The 27562-nt window shown below is 38.5% G+C and overlaps 1 protein-coding gene across 3 annotated transcripts in view; it reads left to right on the top strand.

Annotated features, from left to right (window-relative positions):
* NKAIN3 (sodium/potassium transporting ATPase interacting 3) overlaps nucleotides 1-27562 on the top strand; it is a 510304-nt gene that overhangs the window by 395786 nt on the left and 86956 nt on the right. For all 3 annotated transcript variants that reach the window (XM_082364733.1, XM_082364731.1, XM_082364732.1), the window contains exon 4: nucleotides 6891-7088. In XM_082364733.1, coding sequence (XP_082220859.1) covers nucleotides 6891-7088 — 198 coding nt within the window. The remainder of the gene's footprint in view (nucleotides 1-6890; nucleotides 7089-27562) is intronic.

Below are 27562 nucleotides of genomic sequence, written 5' to 3'. Positions count from 1 at the left end.
TTCAGTTCAATTTTAACATCATGTATTTTTTTAGCAGTGGTACAATTTTACTTACATGTATAAAGTGCCATGCCTACAGTACCAAACCTTCAAAGACTGAGGAGATAGAGCTTATATTAATCCTTTAAATAGTGAATATATACACTTACAGACTAAAACTGTACTAATCCTAAAATTCAGCTAATCCAGATAGGAATATAAATAAAAGACTCAGCAATAGAGTTATTTTTTTCAAGTGCTCTTTACTCTAGGACTAAGGTATTTGGCTGAATGAATTAAAAGACCACAACAAAATAAATGAACACAAACATTATACATTTTAATGAAAATTCTATAATTAACAGTGTGACTGAATGCACTAGAGCCACAACTCAGAGCATGATCATAAAAGTTGTGTAGGCAACATCAGGAGGAAATTTAAATGAACTGATTTCATCATTCTTAAGATTAATTGATAATGGGTAATATTTTAGTTCTCATTTCTAAAGTAAAAAAAAAAATGGATAGTAAAATATATTACTAAAATTTATGTTACCAATAGGAAGAGCAGTAGACTCTTTCTTTTCCAAATCACAGTATTTACACTTATTTTCTTTGATCCCATAATGGTCTCTTTTCTCTTACACTAAAAATCCTTATTTTTAACACCATTTAGTGTGATTACTTATTTGTTTTAACCCACATATAAGGAAACTGGTTTGAAAATGGCAAGTTGATATAAATACACTGGTAAATACTGTTTTTATGCCCCATCTTTCCCCCCTTTACAGGGCTGGGGTGCCCACTGCCCAATGGTTGGTGTTGGTGGCTCAGAGCTGCCCTCCTCTCCAGAGAGTTACCATCAGCAGATGGGAGCCTTCCTGCTCAATCAGAAACAAGTCTTCCTTCATTTATCTCTTCTCATCTCCACATGCTATTCTACCTCCAAAATATGCCTCCCCTCTCTGTTCTGCCCCCTCTACTGCCGCCATCTTTCTCCAAGTCACCTGACCTGCTACAATAACCACCTTACTGGCTTCCACTTTTCCATTTAGTCAAATCCATGCTCTATACACTTCTTAGAATGATCTTTTAAAAAATGCAAAGCAGGCGATATCAATATTTGACCTCCCAACTGGACTTTGAGTAAAATCCAGACTCTTTATCATAGCTTGTTTCCTACGTCTTCAATCTTTCCTTGTACCACTTCTATCCTGACCTCAGCTTCATTCCAGCTATGTGGGCCCTCAGTCAGTCCCTGAAATACTTACTTAAACCTTTTTGCCATCCCATGAGCTTTGTACTTGCAGTTCTGTTTGATTGCTGTACTCTTTCCCCAGATCTTCACATCTTCTGGTTCTTTCTCAACCAACAGGTCTTAGCCCAAATATCAACTATTAGAGAAGGCTTCTCTGCCACCTTGTGTAAAGTAACTCCATTCCTCGTCCCAATCACTCTCCATCACATTACTCTCTTTCTATTAGTTTTTACAATGTATAATTATTTTTGTCTACTTTAATTATAGTTGTTTACTTTATTACTTGTTTTCTCCATGAGAATATATGTTCCATGAGGGCAAGAATAAGATCTTATGTTCACTTTTAAATCCCAGATCATAGCTTATTTTAGAAACTCCATAAATATCTGTTGAATAGATAGATGAGACTTCACGGCTTCCTAAAGTAGTTCAATCTAGGGGATTAAGCTCAAGATTGAAGGTCAAAAGCTTGACTGCTTTCAGCTCTGCCTCTGGCCTCTGATCAACAGTAGACAATTGAAAAGCCCTAGCAATACCTAGTTGTAAGGATAAGAGACAGAAATTCGAAATGATCGATGGCTGCTCCTCACTCTGCAGGCTGTTCTTTATATTCAACACCAGTGGCATGGGCCTAAATAATTATGATGTGCTATGGCTTGCAGGAAGAGTTCTTTAAGAAAGCAACAGTAGGGGGCTTCCCTGGTGGTGCAGTGGTTAAGAATCCGCCTGCCATCGCAGGGGACAGGGGTGCGAGCCCTGGCCCAGGAAGATCCCACATGCCGTGGAGTAACGAAGCCCGTGCACCACAACTACTGAGCCTGAGCTCTAGAGCCCGCAAGCCACAACCACTGAGCCCACGTGCCACAACTACTGAAGCCTGCGCGCCTAGAGCCCGTGCTTCGCAACAAGAGAAGCCACGACAATGAGAAGCCCTCACACTGCAATGAAGAGTAGCCCCCACACACCACAGCTAGAGGAAGCCCGCGCACAGCAACGAAGACCCGAAACAGCCAAAAGTAAATAAATAAATAGATTTAAAAAAAAAAAAAGAAAGCAACAGTAACTGACAAACACTTTCAAATGGAAGCTTGAAAACCTTTTAAGCTTATCCCTAAGAGCTGCTTTTAACATAGGAAAATAACATATAATTGTTGATATATCAATAATTGAACTGATGCTAAGTCTTTGTATAATGGGCTCCAAAGACATAAACCTCACTACCAAGCACTGTGTTTGTCCTTTATTATACAGATCTACAGTACTCTCTGAAATGTTTGGTGCTTCAGTGAAAAGAAAATTATTAGAAATGTAAGACATTTGTTTTAATTTTTCTAATTCCTATTCTGAGATAAACAGTATTTCAAAAGAAATTTCAACTGACGTGAATTTAATTATATAAATGTAAACCCAAAGCTAACTCTAAAATTGAGCAAAATCTATTTTCTTAAATACATGTGGACATCTCTTCAAAGTCACATTTTCACTTCCAGATGGGCTGGCTTATGACAAAAGACAGTGAAAAGACAGAGTAGATAGCCATACAAAATTGGATTCAATGACCCTTCCAGCCACAACTAAGGAGAAAGGAAAAAAATGATTATTAGTAGTTGGGAGTCCATTTCTAGAAATAAAGAGGATTAGCTAAAATTAAATTAGATACATACCAAAAAAAGCAGATGATTAAAAGAACAAAGAAGAATAAGAGAAAGACTAGTTATTTGATTAGTGAAAAATTATATAGTGGTCTACTGTAATAGAAAATGAATATTGAATTTTTCAGGATGTGAGCCGATTCCAATACTGTAGCTACACTTACTGGGAATAAAATGTGGGCAGGCATATCCACATACACAGTTAATGAGCATTTCAAAGAATTCTGGAAATTCCTTTTTTTTTTTTTTTATTCAAGTACTCGAAGAAAATGGGAACAAGTTTGAGATTCACACTAATGAGATGAAAGGGCTTTTAAACATTTAGTATTTAGTTGAGTAGATATTCAGGGAAAAGCAGTGTTCTGGAATAATTTTAAGTCATAAATCTGTGAGTGTGAGTAGATGCACAGATTGACTCTTGTCCACCCCGTGTTCTTACTACCTGGACTCCCAACTTCATGAAAAACACCGAATCCTTTCTTCTCAATCCCCTCAATTCCTTGAAATGCAGTTTTTCACTCCCAACACTCTCCCGGCATTGCATTTTGTAAGGTCCCCATTGCCCACCACTCAGCAAATTCAGTGCTGTTTTTTGTTGTTGTTGTTTGTTTGTTTTATTTTAGGAGGAGTTTTTGCCTCTGGCATTACCAACTTCCCTGAAATTCTTTCTCCTGTTGCCCTGGACATGCTCTGTCTCTCCAGGCTGTCCTCACACCTCCCAAACCCTTCATGTTTCTTCTCTCTCTCCTTGCTTTCTTCCTCCTTGTTTTACAAACTGTCCCTTGGTAATCACATACATTTGCATAAATACAAATACCATTATCTATATCTCTTAATTTCTAAGGACAATGGCAAAGACATCAGTTGTCAATTTTCTTAACCATGGTGTGCTTAAATTCTCAGATAATATTCTAATTCCAAGAAATGGAAAAGAAATGACATTTGAGAGACTCATAGTTATTTTTAAGGTTACTTTGTTGACCTATGTGAGTTTGAAAACTACAAGCTTTGATATGATAGCCAAAATGTCAACAAAATAAATGAACTTCTGCATTTATTTATTTACTTTTTCTTTATTAAAAGATTGTAGTTTTCTGAGTTGCATTTCCTTTGATGTGCCTGACATAGGAAATTGAGTTTATTATGTGTTAAGGTGTTTTTTAATGTTTGAAATCTAACTACTGAAGGAGATAGAAATCAGACACAAACTTGTGATAAAATTTTATACCAAATTTAAGAGGTCTAAACTTTAAGTATAATTTGATGCTATCAATTTTCTCATTCAAATTTTAATACAGTCATTGCAAAGAATAGAACAGTTTATAAATATGTTATAGTGCCAACAAATCAAGTGAGAACTGCATTGAGAGATTTCTGTGAGTGTAACAAATATGTATCATTAGTTCATAAATTCACTTTTCTTTTATTTGGGTAATATAAATATCAGTCAAAGTCATACTGGAAGGAACTTACAGTCCTGCAATAGAAAAGGCCACTAGGTAAGAATGCGTAAAGAATAGAAATTGCTATGAATTTTGAGATCATACTAGTTTATCCTGAACCTAATGAATTCTATTAAAATCGGAAATAATAGTTTTTCTGTAGTGACCAAGACTAACTATAAGAGATTAAATCTGCTGGCCAGGAAAGGGAGCAGCATGCAGTTTGCCTGTAGGTAAATTGCCTTGTATGAAACTGAATTCACTTGCGAAAGCAATTATATTTTTCTATAATATTTTCCCTCCAGAGGGTAACTGCAAATGATACATGTAGCCAACCAACAACCAAAAAAAAAAAAGATGTAAAATGTTTTATTATCCATAAAATTCTGTAACTGTGAAGGTAACTGAATGATATGTGTAGCAAACCATAACCAAAAACAAACAAACAAACAAAAAAGATAGAAAATGTTTTATTATTGATCTAATCAGAGGCATACTTATAATGGTACTTGAATTACTTGAGTTGAGGAGAATCTAAAACTGTGAAATAACTGCCTACCAGCCTAAGCTGGAAATGTTTCTCACCTTGCAATGTGGGTACCACGTACAGCAGGGAGTAACAGCAGGCGAGGGGCTCCCATGCTGGTTGTATTCAGTCCCAGACACCTAGAAGTTCAAGAACTTTCCATTTCACACCAGCTTCCCCTAAGTTTTCAGAGTTCCCAATTTCTGGTACTTAGGAGTGTCCTATGCCACTGAGATGGGGACTTGTCCTCCGAGGGGCACTGAGATGCACAGATGTGCATTATTTGTGCTGCACCATCAGTGGGTGGCCCCTGGGCGGCTGAGCAAAAGCCACGTGTGGTGTCCACTCAACAGGTCCCCCTGGCACCAGTGACAACCAGCTCGCGTGGCATGGAGGCTGGGAAATGGACCAGCTGACCTGCCCCTGCGTCCTCGGCTCCCCTGCTGGTACACTGTCCCCGGTCCCCGGCCACAGTCCACGGGCGCCCTTACCATCTCTCCATCATCACACCTCCTCCTTCCTGCTCCACACGGGTAGCTGTAATCCTTAGCTTATCTGGGAGTCAAGAATCTGGTTCCTCATCTATTCTTTTCAAACTATTGTTTATGACAAAAACGTTATAGCCTTAGTTCTTCATGGCTGACACTGCAAATACTAAGGGGCATCTCTTGAGGATTAAACACCTGCACTGGTGTTTCTGTTAAGAGCTCTGAAAGGCTATTTTGATATGTAAAAGTCAAGGATTGCCTTCTTTGTTCTTTTGCTCAGCTGTGGTGACATTTTTTGGAAACAACTTGGGAGGAAGGATCTAGCTCCCTTCAGGGTATGAGGAATTGTAAGGGGTTGGGCAGGGGAACATAGTCGGTAGTGGGATAACATCGTGTCACAGCTAAAAGTACAGATTGCATAGGGTCAAGTCTGGATCTGCCACTACATAGGCAGTTCATTTAATTTATTTATTAACGAAGTTGGGCAATTTATTTTGCCTTTCTTTCCTCACCTGTTTTAGTTTTGTTTTGTTTTTTGTTGTTGTTGTTTTATGATTGCTATACAACAAATACTACAAACCTGGTGTCTTAAACAACAGAAATTTATATTCTCATAGCTTATTTTCAGACTTTGGGCCGAAGTCTGAAAATCAGTTTCACTGAGCTGAAATCAAGATGTTGGCGGGGCCACGCTCCTTCTGGAGTTTTAGGGAGAATCCTTTTTCGTCTCTTCCAGCTTCTGGTGGCGGCCAACATTCCTGGGCTTGTGGCCACACCACTCCAAGCTCTGCCTCTGTGGTCACACTGTCCTTCTTTTCCTCCTTGTGTCTGTCTACTCTCCCTCTGCCTCCCTCTTATAAGGAGACATGTGATTGTCTTTAGGGCCCATCAGATAATCCAGGATAATACCCCCATCTCATGACCCTTAATGCAATCACATCTGCAAAGTCCTTTTCTTGCCATATAAGGTAAAATCCACAGGTTCCAGGGAGTAGGACATAAATGTATTTTGGGGAGACCATTATTCAGCCTACTGTAATTTAGGATGATGATAGTACGTGCATGAACACATAACATGTGACAAGTGCTCAGAACAATGTCTAGCAGGCAAAAAATCTCTCAATAAATGTTAGCGCATGATGGTGATGCCAATGGCAATGGAGCAACAAGAAAATACAGAAGAAAATTTCAATGTGGACAATATAATTTTTAAATAGACATAGGAACTTTTAAATAAACGTGTCATCTCTGGATTTTTGATGTGTTATTGACTATGTGTTATTCAAGGTTAACTAACCTTGAAATGTTATTATTCAAAGAATTATATCACCACATTGAGTAACTATAACCGATGTGAAAAATGAGCTATTTCATTTAGCCATGTGATACATGTCGCCAATGTTAACTTTGTCTTTTGTCACTTTTTACTTGAAATTTAAACCATTTCAACAATTTCATTCATCCTGAATTCTTCCTCAGGTGAAAATCAAAGATGTGATGTGATATGATTGTCTCCTTTTGCTCTCTTGTCTCCTTATACCCTAGGATACAGATCTAATGACATTCAACATCTCTGTACACCGGTCGTGGTGGCGGGAACACGGGCCTGGCTGTGTCCGAAGAGTGCTGCCCCCGTCAGCCCACGGCATGATGGACGATTACACGTATGTCTCCGTCACTGGCTGCATCGTCGACTTCCAGTACCTGGAGGTCATCCACAGTGCCGTCCAAATACTACTCTCTGTAAGTATCACGTTTGTGTCATTGTCCGATCAGGACTGTCTTTAATGGCATTTTATATCTAAACTTTCCGTCCATACCCCCCCACCGGTAGATAATGCCGTAGATAAGCACACAGAGAACATCCTTTAAACAATGGAAATAGCAGCGATGATGCTAACAGTAGTTATGCTTAATGGCAGGTGACATCTTTCTCCTCTTGGTATCCAGACACTTGGTTTTTAGAACCAGTTAGTTGCTGTAGTTTCTAACCTGAGATACAATCCCCACAATTCAGTGGAATAGTACCACCATCCCCCAGAAGTGGTGCATTGCCCATTCACTACTGTGAGCTCTTCTCCTAATATACTTCTACTGCTGCTACTACTTCTAATGCATTCTTTTATTAAGTCATGTTAGTTCCAGAGAAAGAAGGATGAAAATACACCCGATGTCTTTCTCAATCTAATAAACCTCATATTTCAAATAATTATTTCTTAAGAAAACAAATTCCTCCAGAGAGTCCTACACATTTTAGTGCCTAAAATTGGTTGTGAGGATACAGTTCCATATACAGAAACAGAGAGGAAATGGTTTGATTGGACCACAGAAGGCTTATGTGCTAGGAATTCTTTAAAGACATTTTCTTTCCACGAGACTGTCCCAGCCACAGTTTGATCATGCTGTGGAGTGGAATTAATTTAAGATATATACCATCATCAAGAAGGCTGTTTCTTTGAGATCCAACAAGGACTTGGCATTTTGTCTGAGTCAATATACAATAAAGCCGTTCTCACAACACTTTTCACATGAACCAACCGTCTCAGTTCTTCTAAACAACTGAGAATGAGAAAGACAGGCTCAATAATAAATAAATAGATGACAGAAGTACGAGAGGTGTATGTCAATGAAGAATGTACCTTGGAATTATTTCCAGAAAGAACTTTAGGAGTCCCTGCTAACACTTACTGTATCTGTTATCTACTGCTGTGTAACAAACTGCTCCAAACTGTAATTACTTAAAACAGTATCAGTGCGTTGCTTAGGTTTCTGTGGCTCAGGAAGTTGGGCAGGGCTCAGTTGGATTGCTCTGCTTCACAAGGTACTAGCCAGGTCACTCATGTCAACCTTCTACCAGGAGCTCTGCTGGGGTTAGAATATTCTAGAAGTCCTCACTCATATGTCTGGTGCTGGCTGTTGACCCACATTCTCCTCCACATGGCTTCTCTTTTTGAAGAAAACTTGACAGACTTTCTTACAGCCAGGATGCTGGGTTCCAAAAAGAGAAGCCCAACATGTAATCATTTATCAAGCCTCTACTTTAGAGTAATGTCTACTGTTGTCCCATTGGCTACAGCAAGTCATGTGACCAAGCCCAGCATCGTTGTGGGAGGGGCCTCTAGAAAGGTGAGAGTATCAGGAGACATGGCTCATTTGGAGACACCAATGTAGTAGTCTTACCCGCCTTTACATAATTTATTAACTATTGTTCTTTAACCTGCATATGTCAAGGTTTAAAATAGTGTTTTAGAGCATATTTGAATTATAATTTTCTAGAAAGACTAAAGACTAGAATAAAAAACTTCAAAGATCTTTTAGTGTTCTAGTTCAATGAAAGGCAAATTCTACCCTGAATTCAAAGAAAGAGGTTGGACCTCAATGCTAAGGAATTTTCTTTCAGAGATGTAACAGGGAATCTGATTATTCTTGGTTTCTATATGCTGTCACTTGTCAATATATGTTTATCAATCTTTCCCTATTCGCTGGTCTTTCTTTACTCTCCTGGCAGTTACATATGAAATTGTGGCAAACTATATATGTTTAAATCTCTGAATTTAAAAAAAAACATGGAGGCAAATTTTCTTTTAAAATGTTTCAGTCTATTTTAAGGTGGAAGAGTACTCTATCATCATGTCCTAGGTTCTAAAGGTTCTTATTAAATTTTGTGACACTGAAACATTTTTCTAGAATCCTTCATGTGTGAACAGATTCCCCTCCTTTAAAAAAAATTCGTAGAAAATTGCTAACCCATTTTGTGGCATGATGGCATGATTTCCAAGTTTTTATAATGCAATAGAATGCTGTAGAATCAAAAAGTCATTTCTCCATAGTAACTCCAATTCAAATGAACAGCAAGGTGAAAGTATTTATATGATAAGAAGCTGAACTAACATTAAAAACCTACTTTAGAGAAAAGTACAAAATAAAGTGTATGTTGCCACCTATAAGTACTTGTCACTTATAAATTAATTCCTCAGCATATTTGTTTAGTGAACGTTCAAAGCTGTCCACCTGCATACAGAGTCTTCATTATCCTGTTCAGCCTTCCAGCAGTAAAAATATTAGTTGCTGATCTCTGACTTTTCTTGTATAATATACCTGCCAGACAAGATTTTCAATATTTTTTTCTTTTTATGTTAAAATGAAATATATCCTGACTTTGTTTCACAACGATCAAATTATGTATTATTGTTGTGGTTGATTGCATATAATTTTCTTGTATTTTCCACTTATTTCATATGAATATGTTTACAATGATTAGAACTGTGATTTTTTAAAATCCGATGATATGGGAATACTTCCTGTATCAGTTGCTCAGCGAGATGCTTAGCATGTGCTGAGATGTCTTATCAGTGGAAAAAGAAAAAGTAACAGTTGCAAGATTTAACAGCCCCTGCATGGGCAACAACGAAGAAAACAGGCAAAGGGCTTTGAGATGAGGCAGGGTCCCAGAGGCCCTGCTGCCCCAGGGGGTTACCCCTATAATTGCTGAAGGCCCAGGAATATCTAGAAGGACACAGGGAGGGGCCGACAAGGGCGGCCAGGATGGTGGAGAGGGGTTTCAGGGCAGCAGTTCTCTGGCAAGTTGCGAGGGAAGTAGTTGAGTGACTTACCCGCGGATACAGCTCTGATGGTGGACACCACCTGTGTGATTGTCCCGCTTAATAGCAGGGCTTGGAACTGGAAGAAACGAAATCCCAGTCACAAGCATTCAACAGGAATCGTGTACAAGCTTGATGGAAGCAAACAGACAAAAACAGAGCTCAGAAAGAAGGGATGGGGCCCCACACAGGACAGTCACACAGGCTCTGAGAGCAACTACACCCCACTCAGCTCTCCCCGAGGCCTCCTGCCAATTGTGACCAACACCAAGTTGAAGACCAAGCGGAATCCCAGGAAAGACTGTGGGCAGTTTGAGGGGAGGAGGGCAGTTTGAGGGGAGGAGCACATTGGAGGGGATGACGGGTCAAAGGCAGCAGCCGGGATCAAGCTGCAGATCTCCACCTCACCGGCCCTGCCTGGGTTCCTCCGTTCTTCCCTCCTCACCTGAAGGATGGCCAGTAATCTCCTGAGTATTAGTCTCCCTGCCCCAGCTCTGCCCCGCCCAGTGTCATGCCTGCACTTGCTCCTGGAGACACGATGAGAAAGTGCAAATGTGATACTCACTTTCCTTCTGATCACCCTTCAGTGATTCCCATCACCTTCGAGATGAAATCCGAATTTGCACCTTGTTGGCTGAGGCCCTCATGACCTGCCCCAGCCTGATTCCCACCCTGGTCTCTTGACCCTCCCCGATAGGAGCCCAGTCGCCACCCATGCAGAGCATGACCTGTTGGCAAGCGAGCCTGCAGCCCAACCTGCAGCACTGTGCTGGGAATGGGTCCTCCACCCCCAGCTCTTCATCCACCGGCCACGGTCCACAAGTAGACCTCTTTCCTCCAAAAGTTCCAGGGTATGTTAATTTAATTTTTTTAAATAGACAATACATTCACTTAATTCAGAAGCATACAAATGTGTACGGTGAAAATCCTTCCTCCTACCCTTGTGTCTCCATTTGCCTGGGTCCCCCATCTTTGCTCCCCATCGGGCAACCCAACCTGTTTTGTTTTGTTTGTTTGTTTAGTGTCATGCATATGACTCCAAAGTGTCTTTAGGCAAATATAAGAAAATGTGACTCTATATTCTTATTTGCCCCTCACAAAAAACAGCATATGATATGCATTCTTCTGAGACTTTCCATTTTTTTACTTATTATATATTTTGGAGCTGTTTCCGTATCAGCGCATCAGTGTTTCATTGTTTATTTTAATGGTCCCCTATTGATGGACATTTGGATTGTTAACCTCACCTAAATATAATGATTTTGGATATATATAACGTACAATATATCTAACATAATATATAATATATAGTATAATATAATGTCAATTGTGTATTATAATTATGTATTTTATAATTTATTACACACATTATACTAAATAGCTGTGCATGTGTCACTGAGAGCATTTCGTAGACCTATCCGGCTCATTCATCCCCAGGCTCTACCAGATGGCCTGCTGTGTGAGCACACTGGTTTCTAGTCATTGAGTCTCTGGTCTGTCTACCTTCCAGAAAGAAAGTTCCTTGAAGGCTGGTATAGTGTCCTTTTTTCCCCTGTTCATTTCCGTGGTCCCAGTCACTGGCAGAGTGATGGCACTAAATATTTAGTGGATGAATAAATGACCAATGAACACTTCCAAAGTCTGAAGTGGGTAAACACAGCAGGAAGAATCCATTGATCAAAAACTGGCAGGGGTGAATGCACAGACAAAATGCTGGAGCCAGAGAGAAGATTCCCTTCATCTGGCAAATGAAGGGGATGTAGGCAAAATATTCTGCAGTGCTTGGCACGAAGCACTCAATAGCTCTGTGTTGCTAATGCTGCTGTTGTTACTACAATTGCTCTTTGCCTGTCCCTGCCCTGCCTGGGCTGGTCCTTCTTCAAAGACTAGAGGGATACATCCTGGCGACGCTCTATGTATTGAAACGTTGTTAGTTCATTAATCCCATATCTGACACCCTTTTCCTGCATGAAAAATGTGATTCCTATGATCTTCATGGGACATGAAATCATAAATTCCTATTCTGAGGACTGAACTTTATTTAATATGTATCTATTTTCCTCATTCTGGTTTCCTAGAATTCTTTCCTACCTATGCCTCTCAAGAGCATTTGGCTAACTGAATGTGTTTCAGATTTTCGTGGAAAGTCTCAGAGTCACTACAGTGAAATACGGTTTGAAGTAACCAGTTAAAGACCAGTTGGAAGCTCCTGAGGGCTGTGATCATAATTCCTTATTCACCCTGTATCCCTAACGCCTAGGGCTGTACCTAGATCAGAGTAAGCCACTCACTCAGAGTTGTTCAGTAAATTGTTGTATAAATTCTCTGCATTTTAGTTTTACAATCCACAGAATGCATGATTTTTAAACACTGTACATAATTTAATGTGGCTATGTCTAGATTTTGTTTCATACCATTTGGTAAAGAGAACCTAAACAGAAAATATGCTTGAAAATTATTTCTGATGCAGATGTTTGGATTGGTGAGGGTACCCAGGTGCAGGGGAAAGGAAAGTCAGTCTGCTCCAAGACCATAACTCTACCTTTGAACTTGTTCTTCCACATCCATGTGTTCTTTATTTTGAGAGTTTAGCTTATCTTAGTTGCTTTGCTCCCATTAAGGAGAGTATCAAAACAGTTTGTGGTGAAATTTTTAAATTATGTCCACTTAAATTCCAAGCACTGTACTGTACATATTTTCAGATCACTTTGGATTCTCACTCTGGAAATGTAACACCACAGATTTAATGAGGAAACATATACAGTATATGAAATTAAATACTACAGCCCAAAACACAGCATTTCCTTTTTCTACAAGAGAATATGGATAAAATATTTCTGGTTGCAAAAATCTCCATTATCCTTTAATCTCATTCTGCCATACTATACTTTACACATTTAATTACCAAAAATCTGAACATGAAATCTTACAAATCTAAAATAAAACAAGTGGCTAAAAGCCATATTTGCATCATATATGATAGACAAAGTGTCATTATCCATAGACCTGATGAAATCTTTCAAATGAATAATAATAACATACACATTTAATAATTAAGTCTATGAAGAATATGAATAAATGTAATCACATGAGAGAAAATCCAAATTATAAAGGTATAAAATATGATTATTCTTGATAGTAACTTGATACATGCAAATTAATTTGAAAAATTATTTCACTAACTTAGCAAATTTTTAAAATAATAACATATAGCATTAATAATAAATTGTTACTTGCTTATTGGAAAAAGTATTCTTTACTGCAAGGACCATTAAATGTCCCTACCTTTTGGCCCTGTAACCTCACTCAATGAAGTTCCTCCCAAGGAAATGATTCAACAGAAACAAAGAGCTACGTGCACTATGTTTTTTTTTTTTACTGTTATTTATGATAGCAAACCTAGCTATGTCTAAACATATACTATTAAAGACATAGTACAACAATTTACAATGTACTAACATGATAATTAGGTAGTAGCAATCATTATGTTAATTTTAAACACCATATATAAGACATGGAAAGGTATTTATGATTTAAGTAAGCAATCAAGGAGGAGAAGTAAGATGCAAAACAAGATGTAGAATTAAGTGTGTGTTTTCCCCAAAAATGGTTTTACATGTGTATCACATTTTCATTAATAATTCATGTGTTTCATCATTGCATGATTTGTGTAGAAGAGTGGAAGAGGTGTTATGATTGTTTTTCTTAGATGATGAAACATTTGCAAATCTCATAATTTTTATTTAATTATTTGGAGGCACTCTTAAATCTTAGTTATTACTAGATATTCCATTTCAGTGGACTGCCCAGTTCTGAGGTCAATAGGTCAATAATAATGAATATGCAATTTAAGGCCTTTTTTAATTTTCAGGATTCATTATTTGTGGGTAAACAGATCTATATACTCATGTTAACTATTAAACAAGATATGTGTATTTTAAAGGAACTCATTTTTATAACTAGTAGACAAATCCTAATCTCTAAACCTTTAAAACTCACCTTATCTACATCACTTGAAACTCACCTTATCTACAACTCTTTGGGGCTAATTTTACATATATATAGTCTTGAATCCTCACTGTCAAGATATTTTCATTCATATCTGATAGGTGACAAGTCTCATTCTTTAATGTCTTTGGAGACTGTCACCATGGTCAGAGCTGGGGATCAGAGTGCCCTGAGAATTGGTTTTCTGTCATGCCTGTGTTCTTTGCATTGCATCTATCTAGTCCTGTCATCAGCATTCATCCCTGTTTTTTGTCTTTCATATCAGACATCTTCAGCTTAAAGATAAATTAAAACTCAATAGAGAAGGGTGAACAGTAACATTAGACCACAAGGTATCCCACGGAATCTTTATCCTCAAAAGACTGTGTGAATATCTATTCCATCTGCTTAGAGTAAATAGCACGGTCACAGGAGCGGATAATACTATTGCTAATTCAGTAACATACACTCACACAGTGTAAGAATGCAAGTCAATAAGTAAGCTTATGAAATAAGTTCCAATTGCTATCAATTGTACCCCTCCAAAAATGCAAATATAATTAAAAGTGGGTTGCTTTTAGGTCTTATTTCTGAGTTAACATTTCATTTATTTAACGAACTGTTAATATGTGCTTGGAGCTACTCTGAGTGCTTTGCAAATATGAACTCATTTAATGCTCCAAATGACCCAACAAGTAGGTATTATTTTATTCATTTTCAAATGTGAAACTGAGACACACAAAGAGGTTCACTAATTTGCCCAAAGTCACATAGCTTGCGAGTGAGTGAAGCTGGACCTGACACCCAGGCATGTGGTCTCCAGAGTGCCCGGTCTTGACCACTTCACTGACCGTCCTCATGACATTGGAAAGAGAACCTCCAATTTCCTTCCTGCCCTTAGCTGAGATTACCGGTAACCTCTCTCAGGGCTGTAAGGCGGGGAATCTCCTGCTGTGTTGATGGGTTTTACATGGCAGTTTTTAAAGTAATAGAGAGCAATTAATAATTATTTGATAGCTAAAAGATTTGTGGAATGAACAGTTCAAAATGTTTCATTTCACCCTGGAAAACATCTCCTAACCACCTTTTTGTTGTTAAAAAAAAAGATGGAGGATTTCAACACTTCTAAAATGCTAAGTATATCAGACTCTTTTATCTTGCTTGCTGGGGCTTTCTAGGTGCTAGTTAAGAGGAAGGAAATCATCGTCAACCTCTCCTGCCCTAAATTCTTCCCCCATTCATCCTGTCCCAAATAATCCATTTTCGTAGGAAATGGATGATTTCTGCTCACGTCAAATTTTGGGCAACTTCTGAGCACTACCAGGAAGGATCAAGTATTTAGATCAGTTACTCCTCTGCACCAGCTCTGGTCTCTCTATTCAATTCCAGCCTCAGAAAACGAATCATCAGTTTTTATCTAAAGTTCTGTAAAGGAATCATTTATTGGACCATCAAAATATTGAATAGAGTTTGTGACTGTCGAGGAAGAACTGCCGTGCCAATGATACTAGAAAGGGTTTGGCAGACACGTTTATGTTCAGGAGCCAGAGTATATCTGGTTAATAAAATTGTTTGGGTTTGAAAGTGTCTGTTTGGTGAACTGAGATTTTAAGTCACTTCTTTCTCAGTATTCATGTCTATGCAGTATATGTTCTCTGTCTTTGAAATGTGCATACATTTTTGAAGGCTTTATTGAAATACAATTCATATACCATACAATTCACCCATTTAAAGCATACAATTCAGTAGTTTTCAGTATATTCACAGATCTGTGCAACCATCACCATAGTCAATTTTAGAAAATATTCATCACCTGAAAAAAAACCTATACCCTTTGACTATCACTACCTATCCCTTCTTTCTCTCCAACCCTAAGCAACAACTAATCTACTTTCTGTCTCTTTAGATGTGCCTATTCTGGACATTCCATATAAATGAAATCATATAATATGTGGGGTTTTTTTTGTCTGGCTTCTTTTATTTAGCATGTTTTCAAGGTTCATCCATGTAGCATGTATCAGAATTTCATTTCTTTTTATAGCTGAAAAATATTCTATCATATAGTTACTTTTAATACGTCTATCTGTTATAGATACATGTACAATATTTAGCAAAAATTTCAGATTTACAATTCAAATGTAGAAGGCCCTCACCTGCCCACTGATAAAACCCTAAGTGAAACTTAGGCAATTCACCATCTATTTTGTCTACATATATACCCTTGTTTTGGAAACATCTGGGTTTCAGATAGCAATTCTCAGCCCTTAGATGTTTGGTCTTATATAAATCTAACATAGCACTAATGTTGTCTATCACTTGTACATGGCATCTATGGGTTTGAGCAACTTAAAACACGCAAACATTTAAAATTCATATCCTCTTATACCATAATATTCTCCTTAATAGTATGTGTATGATTGGATTTTATTCTGTATGTTAATCAGTCATCACAGACATATATGTTTCCAACCACAAATTCGTACAATTTTCAAATGCTCATGATTATCCCAGACATGTTTGCAGGTCTTCATAAATTATTACTGCTCTACTAGTTTCAAATAATCTGCCAAACATTCATTATTAAATGCAAAAGTGAGTTATGACATTTGGTAGACTTAAATACGATTTCATCAGAGAAATGCAAAGCTTAATTAGAAATCATATCTAGCACAAAACCATTAATACAGGAAATCTGAGTTATGTTTAATAATTAATCAAGGCAAACATTGTGACTGTAGGCTTATGGAGAAATTAGAAACAAGAAAGTTAATTTTAGTAATGCTTTACTTAGGGTAATTTAATGTCATTCAGACGTTGGCAGAGGTTTCCTCTTTAGCCCTAGGTAGGAATAATTATTGGGTTGAAAAAAAGCAGTTTTCATAATAACAAAAGTTAATTCAAAAACATTTACCCTCTTCCTTTAGAAGACCAAATTGTGTATAAATTCGATAAAGAAAATCTTATGTCACTTTTTGTATTCTTTCTAAATGAAAACAGGCAGTGTATCATTCATTCAAAAAAACATACCCAGGAAGCCCCTACATTATACAAAGCACTGTGCTAGGAGCTTTGGGCATGAGAGAAGGGATCTGAATTTCAAGGACATCCGAAATGAGTTACTGGTGGGCTTACAGAAGCTTTCATTCATGCCACCACAGGGAGAATTAAGAATTCTAAAAATTAATTACCTCGGGATACATAAAAACAATATATTAAAGCATATCACAAAGTGCAAAAATGGAGACATTCAGGAAAGAAAAAAAAAGCAGTAGGTTGATTGCCCTAATGAGAAGGTAGAGAAACTCCTTCTCGAGTTCGCAATCCCAGGAAACAGAGCTGCCTTGGCCAAAGAGAGGTCCAGACATGCAGGGGTTTTGATTGATTCTTATTACAACTGGTCAAAGGCAAGCTCAGAAGAAACCAAGGTTCAGGGTTCCCATGGCTGCAGCTGAATCCTACAACAAAGAGAACCTTTGGCGACTTCTCACATGTGTTCCAGACAGAAGGAACAGCGTTAAGTAGGGAAATAAAGTAAGAAGCCAGGGGAACGGCGGGTAGTTCACTTGACTTGAGAAAAGAGGCTGTGCACAGATGCAGTGGCTTAAGTTGGAAAGAAGCTTTGGGGTGAGGAATCTGAACACCAAGTTAAGGCTTTGGGACTTTACCCTAAGTGAAATCAAGCTATTTTGGGTTTATAGGCAGGTCATGACGTACACACAACTCTGAACTAGGGAGGCTATTCTGATAGTCGTGTGTAGGATGGGTCACATCTGCAGGAACACACATCAGGATAGTCTATCATAGTCTGGACCCGTATGTCCCAGAGTGTCCTTGGAACACCTGTCCGACAAATTGAACCTGGAGAAAGATTCCATGGTGACATAAGTTTGAATGATGTCATGTTATGTCCACTCCTTGGAGAGTCACAGGGAAAATGAGCATATTAAAGTTTGAGAAATCCTGCTGTTTAAAAAAAAAACAACCATGAAAAACAAAGACTTGAGGGACTCTTCCAGATTAAAGAAGACTGAGGAAACGTGACAGTGAAATGAAACGTGTGATACTAGACCAAAAAAAAAAAAAGATCTTTGTGGGACAGTTGTTGGAAATTGAGTAAAGTCTATGGATTAGACAATAGTGTTGTACCAATGTTAAATTTCCTGGTGTTTATCACTGTACTATGGCTATGTATTAAGATGCTAACATTTGAAGAATCAGGGTGAAGGGTATATGGGAATTCTTTGGATAATTGTTTTCAATTTTTCTGTTTCTGTAAGTCTGAAATTATTTTAAAATGAAACTGAAAATGTTCTTTAATCTAGAAAACTACTGCAGTCCCAAACAATTTTCTAAAGGAAACACTTTGGGAAATACTGGCTTAAGGGAAAGTTAGGAAGTGTCAGTAAGAATGGAAATCAAAGGATAGATTCAAAAAACATTACTGAGACTTGGTAGTGAGGGGACGCAAAGGAGATAAACCCCAAGAGGGCAGAGGGGTCTGCATCCACATGGCAGCTGGGGGAAGAGCTGCTTTGACAGAGAGAACAGCAAGTTTAGATTTGGACACATGCTGAATCCTGACTCTATTCTTGCTCTTAACATTTTTAAGAGGAAGTGACCACCGAGGCCCCCAGTGACCTTTCTCTGTGTGATAGATGGAGCCCCAGGTGAACCCCAATAATTCTTTCTATTTATGCCCTTGCATAATCTCCTCCTCTTGGGTGTTTGGACTGAAGTGTATGTTCTAAAATTAGATTGGGGTAATATTTGCACAGCTCTGTGAATATACTAAAAATCACTGAATTGTATACTTTAAATGGGTGAATTGTATGCTATGGGAATTATATCTCAATAAAGCTGTTTTTTAAAAAGTATCATATACTATGACCAAGGGGGGTTTAGGCCAGGAATGCAAAGCTAGTTAACATATAAACGTCCAGTCTTTTCTTGTTTTTCTTTCCTGCTAAAATTAATACTGCAATGAATAGAGATATTATCATATTTTTAGAGAATTTTTTAGATAATACATCACTCCCTTTTTTAAATTTAAAATCAAACAGGAATACAATACAGGAAACAGACAGATGGAAATCTGAATATGAGCTTTATCCCTCATAAATCCAGTTGAAGAGCATGGCTTTAAATAGGGCAACTAAATGGGCTTTCTAATCCTTGCTTCCCAAATTAGGTACCCTCACAGCTGGACAATCTGGGCTCCCATGGGACCAGGACTGAATTAAGTGACAGAGAGTAGACAATGCCTGCGTCCTGCAGGAAAGCTGGCTCTCTCATCCCCACCTCTACATGCCTCAAGAAAGAGAAAAGGGCTGAACTCGAGTGCTCCCACATCACGAGAGAAAATTTAGTCCCTCCAAATGTATGCACAAGGAATGGAGATAGACACTACAAATTCAAGGAATTTTGCAGAGTTACTTACACTAGACATATGAAAATCATAATTAAAACTTTCTATGTCTGTGGAATGAATAAATGATTAAGAATAATTGCATTTAACATTATAGTACTGAATCGTTTTTATCCCACCTGGAATAATATATTTTTATGTACCCTCCATTTTTGTATATTGGGGGAGGGGCAGCTTGGAGGTTATTAAGACACTGTAGTAAAACCCTGCCCCAACCCAGTACTCCTAAGGGATTGCCACCTGTTTCCCAGGGTGGGTGGTATCAAATAGGATCACAGAGATTGGCCAAGTTCTGCCTCACTACTCATCTACTCGTATGGAAGGATGCACGTTGAATTACTTATTTAAAGGTACATAATCTTTGCTACTGGATCCTATGAGAATTAATTCAACCCTCATCATATCAGTTTTTCATCAGTGGTAGAAAGAAACACACCTGGACTGGAATTCTGTTGCTACCATATCCTGGGTGAACTTTAAGAAGTTCCACTTCTTCATCCGTAAAGATAGTAATGGTGTCTTTTATATTGGATAATTGCAAGACTTGGAGATTATACATATAAGGAACCAAGCACAGTGATTGGCCCATAATATGCATTCAATAAAGTTTAGCTGATAATCATATCACAAGTACCAGCATGCCCATAAAGATAAGTTAGTCCAAGATTCACAGGACATATGGAACTTCTCTGAGAAAAGTGTTACATAAATGGTAGGTATTCCATATAATATTATTATACATAGATCATCAAAGATGCTGCCTCTTACTGGAAGCAAAGACAATTAATTAGCTATAGATGATTTAAGTAAGATCTGCTGTGGTAGTGAAAAAAATTTTCATATCAGGACATAAACAGAATAATGTATATCCCAGTACCTATGGAATAGCCCGCAATAGTGGATGTGTCTAACCTTGTTTACCGTGAATGCTTGGAAAAGTTGAAAAAAAAAAAAAACAACACCTACGGAGGGTCCGTCATGAGTGATCCAGGGAGCAGTAACAGAAGGGCACAAAAAAGAGAATTGGTCGTGTAATTGCGTTCTGTCAAACAGCTAGATAAGCAGCCTGCAGTTTTGCATTAGAATGCATTTGGTTATCCCATTGACAATGGGCTGGTAATCCTATAAATATTTATTGCTGAACTAAAGAAAGCAGCCTAAGCTTTTACCCTCTGCGAAAGGTCCGTAACCTGCACGGTGCCAGTGAAGTATGAAACCCTGATGATTTGGTTACTTCTTAGTATGTTAAAGGCTGGCCTGCGCTTGGCACTTGTGAACAGTCTGAATGCAGTTGTCAGGGGCACGCTCCTGGAGGGCAATCGTGAGCATAAGCTTCAGTGGGTGAGCTCTCAGACCCACAGCTGCTCTCCAACCCCACCCGAAGCAGGACAATGTGGAACCCACGGGTTAGCAGATTTACCTTTATTGGTTGGGTATAAGGATTAACCCTTTATGAAGAGACCAAACGTAAGAACAAAAGGAGAAAGAAGGGGGGAAAAACATTTTTAAATGATTCTGTATGTGTATACATTACATAATGTTATTCCTCCACTGTGCCTTGGAGGAGATAAACATTCTTTCTTTGAAAGGCATGGCATCACTTAAGCAATGAATATACTCCATTTCCAATTCTATGTGCTATATGTGTTGAACAAACAAAAACCAAAAATATACCACTTCTGGTTTTGCAGATCTTTTCATATCCTGTCTACTCCCAAAAAGATTTAGGCTGCTAATAATAAAAGTACAAAACTAAAAAGACCAAAAACAGCTATTGATAAAACAAAGAAAACAATCAAAAATCAGAGAGAGAGATCAAAATCTGCTGGCTGAGAAAATCTGCAATAACTAAACGTGATAATTATGAACTTCCTTGGCAACCAGAACAAAGAGGAAGACAACAAATAAATACTGCCATCCTCTTGTTTTAAAAAGTTATGATACCTTCTCAAAACTGCACATCAATACACCATTTATTTTTCTTGCTGTGTTGGTATGATAATGAGTGAGTACCAATAGGCAGTGAGCAATGGGCTCCTTGTCTGCATGTGTGTGTGTGTGTGTGTGTGTGTGTGTGAATAGTCCATGAACATTTTTATTAATAGTTGAAGTGGAAGCTCAGAGGCTACTTATGAATTCAAAGATTAGGACCTTTAATGCAGGAATTCTAAAAGGGAAATAATTCTCTCAAACATGTGCTCTATGTCTGGTACCTTTCCAAGCACTGGGGATACACAAAGAATAGGAGGGCGTGGTCCTGTTATCGCTACACTTGAGAAAGACATAGTTTTGAACAAGTAATTGCAACTCTGATCAGTGTTACCTAAAGTGATAGGTGCATAGTCCTCCTGTCACCAATAGCAAGGAGATTCTATTCATCCTTGGTTGACCAGAGCACTTATCTCTGCTAAGTGGGTAGGTTCTGGAGTCAGAATACCTGGGTTTGAATTCTAGGCAGTGATTGGTCTAGATGACCAATGATGAGGTCTATGACCTCAGCCAAGTTACTTACCCTCACTGTGCTCCAGGTTCTTCATCTTTAAAGTGGGGACAACAGTAGTACCTACCTCTCGAATGTCATTGTGAGGATTAAATGGGTCTTCTTCTCATGGCAGTCACAGGGTTCCAAGAGCATGCTAGCGAAAACTGCAAGGTCTCTTGAGTCCTAGTTTTGGATTTATTAGCTCAAACCTCACTTCTAAAGTATTCCACTGGTCAAAGGGAGTCACAAAACCAACCCAGATTCAAGGGACGGGGAAATAGGTTCCACCTCTTAATGGAAGAGTTGCAAAATAATGTGGCCAGTGTTACAATCTTCCACATGGCGGTGGGGATGAAAAGGCCACTACAAGTGTAGGATGAATAGATCTTAATGCTTGTTTGGACATGGGGAAGAAAGAGGAAAGAAAGGAACCAATAATGACACCACATTTTCTGTCCTGAGCAAGTAGGTGGATATTTTTGCAAATCACTTGGTACTGAATTGAGAATCAGCCCACATTTTAAACTACAATTTTAAATTGTGTTATTATGTAGGGTCTTTCAAAGGTACTTGCCAACAACTCAGGTTCTTTTGAAAATCAAAATTCTCGATGCTATTTAAATATTGTTGAATTTGCTTTGACTCTATACCTCCAGGGCTTAAAAAAAAAAAAAAATTCTTCAGTGTGTAGACTAAGACATATTATTTGTACTTGGTCCATTAGAACAAATTCCATATACACCCTGATTTATACCAGTTATTTTGTTGTTGTTTATGAGCAAAACATGAATATCTGACTTTCTAGAAAATGGATTCGATGATGCTACTTCCAAATGACAGATTCTTGGTACTATCCATATATCCCTAGTTCCCTAACTGTTGCAGTGGAAAATGTGTTGACATTTTCCTTTAATAGAGAACTCCTAACAGTGTAAGCGGCTGTTCCTCACGGTAAGAATTAGCTCATTTTAGGTAGCTGTTTTGACTTTCACTCATTATAAAGATTGAAGACTTCTCTGTGAGAAAACTATTGTCCTTATTCATAATCCAAATTCCAGAAAAATTAACAGCATTACTTTACCAAAAGGCCTTGAAAGTAAATATTGTTGAATATATCTACCTTTGCATATGAAAATTTGGTGCTTGACTGTGAATACTTCTAAATATCTCTCCCTGTCTTCCCTTCCCCTTCTGCACAGCCACTGCCTTAATTTAGACTCTGAACAGTTCCTTAACGAGTCTTCCTGCCTGAAGTCTCTTTGGGCTATTCTCTACATGTTTCTAAAATGCAAATCTAATCATTAACTTCTCTACTTAAAAAAAGTTAATGTCTCTACTTTGCCCCCAGAGTCCATTCCAAGCCAAGATTTTCAATGGATTTCAGAATAAACATGTTACTTTAAACTATCCTCCAACTCTTGAAGGAAGGATAGATACATTTGCAAGGAAACTGAGTTGTTATTCCAAAGGGCAGACTACTCATTTTCTTGGCTATAATTCAATCATTATGTTCGACAATTATTTGAGTGGAAATATTGGATATTAGTTGTGTCCAGTGCTTTAAATTTCAAAATATTGTTGTTTATTTCGATTTTTCCAAGCTTATTTCATTCCACATGTAAGTGGTGGGGTATGATACACGTGATGTTACTATAAGTCTTGAATAGGAATTTACAGGTTGAAAAGTTAGGGAATAGTATTCCAGTTAGAGGGAATGACATAAACACTTTTAATGAAAACATGAAACAGCATGGTTCAGGGAAGCATAATGATTTATCTGAGCTTAAGATTCAATAGGAAAAATGGTAGAAGGTAAGGAACTCAAAGGTGCTGGGCTAAGTGTTCTACGCATGCCCAAGGTGGTACACAAACAACACAGTATCAGGATGAACAGCATGCAATTGACAGCTTTGTAGATCAAGAGTTGAATACATTGTAAATCAACTATACTTCAATAAAAATTTCCTTTAAGGTCAAATACAGGTATCCCCTGCTTTTCGAAAGCTTGCTTTATGCCACTTCACTGTTTCAAAAGACCTACATTAGGTTTCACTAATTAAAAGGAATCCGAGGAGGATTTTTGCTTTTTCTAAAAAAGGTGAAAACCGAAAATAGCTTTTGTTTTGCAGCAAGCTGTCAAAGAGGCAGCGGCACCGCCGAGCTCCTTCCCCAGGAACCATATTCAGCATCTCAGCAGCCAGCAGCCAGAGCTTTGAAATGTGTCTGTGAGCATCAGTGCTTTATCGCAATTTATTTTGTGCCCCCGTTATCAAGATGTGTCCTAAGGTCATTGCTTCTCCGCTTTATGCCTTTTCAGCTTACGAAGGGTTTCCTAGGCGTGCTCTCGTTTCAGATAGCAGAGCAACCTGTATTGGAATTTCAGAGATTCAGACTTCTAAAACTCATCTGTGGAGCCTTCAGCTTTGGCATTTTGAAGTGAGTTTGTCTAACTTGACACATTTGCTTGTGAGAAAAAGAGGCCCCCTTAATGTTTTTCAAGTAAGGATGGTTGACTGAGGAGAAACAAAAGTAGCTCTCTCAGGAGTCCAAAGAGAAGTGGGCTCGGCTGAACACCATGGAAAATAAATAGACGTGACCCCGACTCTGCCCCGGCCATGGCATCGCCGTCCTTCCTGCTGACCCATCCCACTTTTTCTCCTGTGGCCATTGACTTCCTCGGCTTACTCATAGTTTCCACTCCTTCATGCCTTCAACTTACTACAGACATGGCACCCCCAGCCCTACTCCAAATCACAGCCCTCTGGCCTCAGCTCTCTCCAGCGACTGAGAATGTGCACATGTTTTGAAGTTCTAAGAGTATGAATCTCATTGGCTCAGCCCCTCTTTTGGTGCTAGGCTGTAGGTCACAGGCCAGTGTATAGGCTGGCTATCTGTCTCTCCTTGGGCCCACTCCCCACCTGCAGGTTATCTGTGACGATGGGAATAGCGTGGCAGTTAGTGGCAGCCAGTGTGGGTGGAGCTGCTCATTTCCCTGGTAAAGTTGGGTGTCTGTCTGGCAGCCGGTTCCAGAGGTCTGAGAGGACCTAACCTCTACCTTTTCATCTTCAGCTCTAGGAATACCTAACCAACGTGTCCTCAATATCATTACCCAGAATATCCATAATCCTCATCTCACCTGATGTTTTTTGGGGTTCAATAATTCCTATCCTTGCTGGAGTTTGAGCCCGAGGGAAGGAAAATATCACCAATTATGTAGCAACAGCATGATGCCCTGTTTTATTAACTAAATCCTTTTAAGTATATAAGCAATAGTTGAGAGTTATTCCTTTTACCTACAATTTTAGACATACTTGAATATCTACTTTTTTATTTTTAAAACAAAGAGTCTCTCTTATAAGTCCAGTAGCTACCAGGAAAACAAGTGAGCTGCAGTGCTGTCAGTGGCTTTGCTCGTTTTCTCTTATCATCTCTTAGGGGTTTTTTTTTTTTGCCACCATCAGTAACCTTTGCGCACGTAGAATATTATTTCTCTTCAGGAAGTAAGGTGGCTTGACTGGCAAGAAATGGCCTCATAATGAAGTGATTATTTTTAACATGTGTAGATTCTAGTCTGGCTCCAATAAATATCAAATAGAGCATGAGACAAATGTCATAGAAAATTCCTTTTTCACTTCCGATGTGGTGTATAAGTAGAGAAAAATCTATTCAACTGTCACTGATAAATGCTCTTAATAAATTAAATGTCATCAGGCAAAAACGGAACTCAGTAACAATACTTAGAAAATAGTCCTCAAACCTGAAGCTACTCTCAGGAAAATCTATAGCTCCCTCCGCCGACAAATATACCTAAAATACTGGGCTTACATCTATGAAAGTGTTTCTTGAGGTGAGTGAAGTGTCAGGAAAGGAAATTGAAAGTAGGTAAGCAGGAGAACTGGAGGTCTCTTCAATGTCAACCCTCCCCTTAGCCTCATTTTCTTTCTTCTTCATCTTCTATAGTTGTTATTTATCTGGGGGAGAGTTGCCAGTAATGTGAGACTTCCTGACGGTTGCCTGCGTCCCTAAGATGCCATAATAATTTGTGTTTCTGGCATTAAGAAAACTCTAACTCTGTGGAAATGCAGAGTAGGTCCACAACAGAGGGACTGTGGGGAGAAAGACAGAGACAGGCAGTGAGACCTCGAGAACAAAGCACTTGGCTGTGGCCAGCGGACTGACTGGCTCTTGGCTCCTGCTTCTTCTTTTACTGTCTTTTTTCCTTCATTCATTCAAGTAGTTATCCATCCATCCATCTTTCCATCCATCAATCCCCTTCAGCCCTCATTGTGTACCTTCTGCGTGTATATCATGGTGCAGATGACCAGAATTTGCCTCTGTATCAAAATTTCAGGAGAGCAAGGTCTAGGAATTTGTGTCTTTAACAAACTCTAAAGGTAATTCTGATTCTCAAACTTGTATGAGTACCACTTACTTAGAGGCTACAAATATGTATAACCTGGATTTCTGTCACCAAGGCGGTCACCCTTTTGCTTTACCTTGTCCACTATTCAAATCTCATCCCTATGCTTTCCCTCCCTCATAAGTGTAAAATCAAACAAAAACAAGAGCTAATACTTCTAAGGTTTGTTGTAAACAATTATAATTGAAATAAGTGCTAGCATTCAGTTAGAGGTTAACAAAAAGAAAGATGTAATTTTTCCCACCGTGTTCATGGACCGCCTGAACTCCACCCACAAATCCCTTGGGTGTCTGTGGACCTCATGTTTAAAAGAGATTTGAAAGCAGAGTTATGTGGTGGAAAATTTCCCCACCCATTTTAGAACCAGGTGGTCTTAAGTTCGGATCTCAGCTACAGAATTCACTAGCTGTAGAACCTTCAGCTAGAAGTGCCTGAACTTCGCTAAGTCTTTGTTTTTTCAGCTCTAAAATGAAATTAAAAGGGAATTAAAAACTTAATATTTTCACATCTTTGTAATTTAATTAGATGGCACAGATAGTAGCCTGGAACATTGTTAATATTTAAAAATATGTTTGGTGTATATTCATCACTCCACCCCATGTTAATATTGGTCACCTAAAACATCCTTAGGCCCAGAAAATCAATATTAATGAACTCACTTTAACCACATCAGCAAGTCTTGTTTTGGGTTGAAATTAATATTTATTTTTTGCATTTTTAAATATATATACATACAGATATATATATATATATATGCGTGCACGTGTGTGTGTATAAATGACCCTAACCTTGAAATTTATGGTTCCTTAGAAATCCACCAAATATCCAGACCCCAACCTAGTCTCCAGCTCTTTCAAAAAGTGTGTTGGTTTGGCCAACAACATGCACATGACTGTCTTTAATTCTCCACCTTTGGTTTGAGGCTCACCAAATTAGATGTCCCTGGTGATTTTAAAGTCATCAGTGGACGACAGATACTGCCCCCAGTCTCTGGACAAAGCTGCTTGATTTGACCAGATGATTATCCTGCACAAATACACACATGATGCGTGGCACTTATCCAATAGCAGACAGCCAATCTGAATTCCTTACATGGAGGCCAATGATGCCTAAATGCATCCAGAGATCTCGATTTGCAGAGAACATTTTCACTTAGCACTTAAATCTCAAAGGCTGAGCTGAGCCAGGGGCCCCAGTCCCAGCCTATCTTGTGCTGTGAAGAGGAACGAGTGTGTTCAGGTTACTGAGCACTGTGAGATTTAATTTAGTAGAAAAGAAGCAGAATTATTACGATGAAAGAAC

Source organism: Balaenoptera borealis, assembly GCF_965194805.1.
Source record: "Balaenoptera borealis genome assembly, chromosome: 17".
NCBI lineage: Eukaryota > Metazoa > Chordata > Mammalia > Artiodactyla > Balaenopteridae > Balaenoptera > Balaenoptera borealis.
The sequence above is the reverse complement of the archived record's forward strand: the minus strand, read 5'-3'. Positions and strand labels throughout refer to the sequence as shown.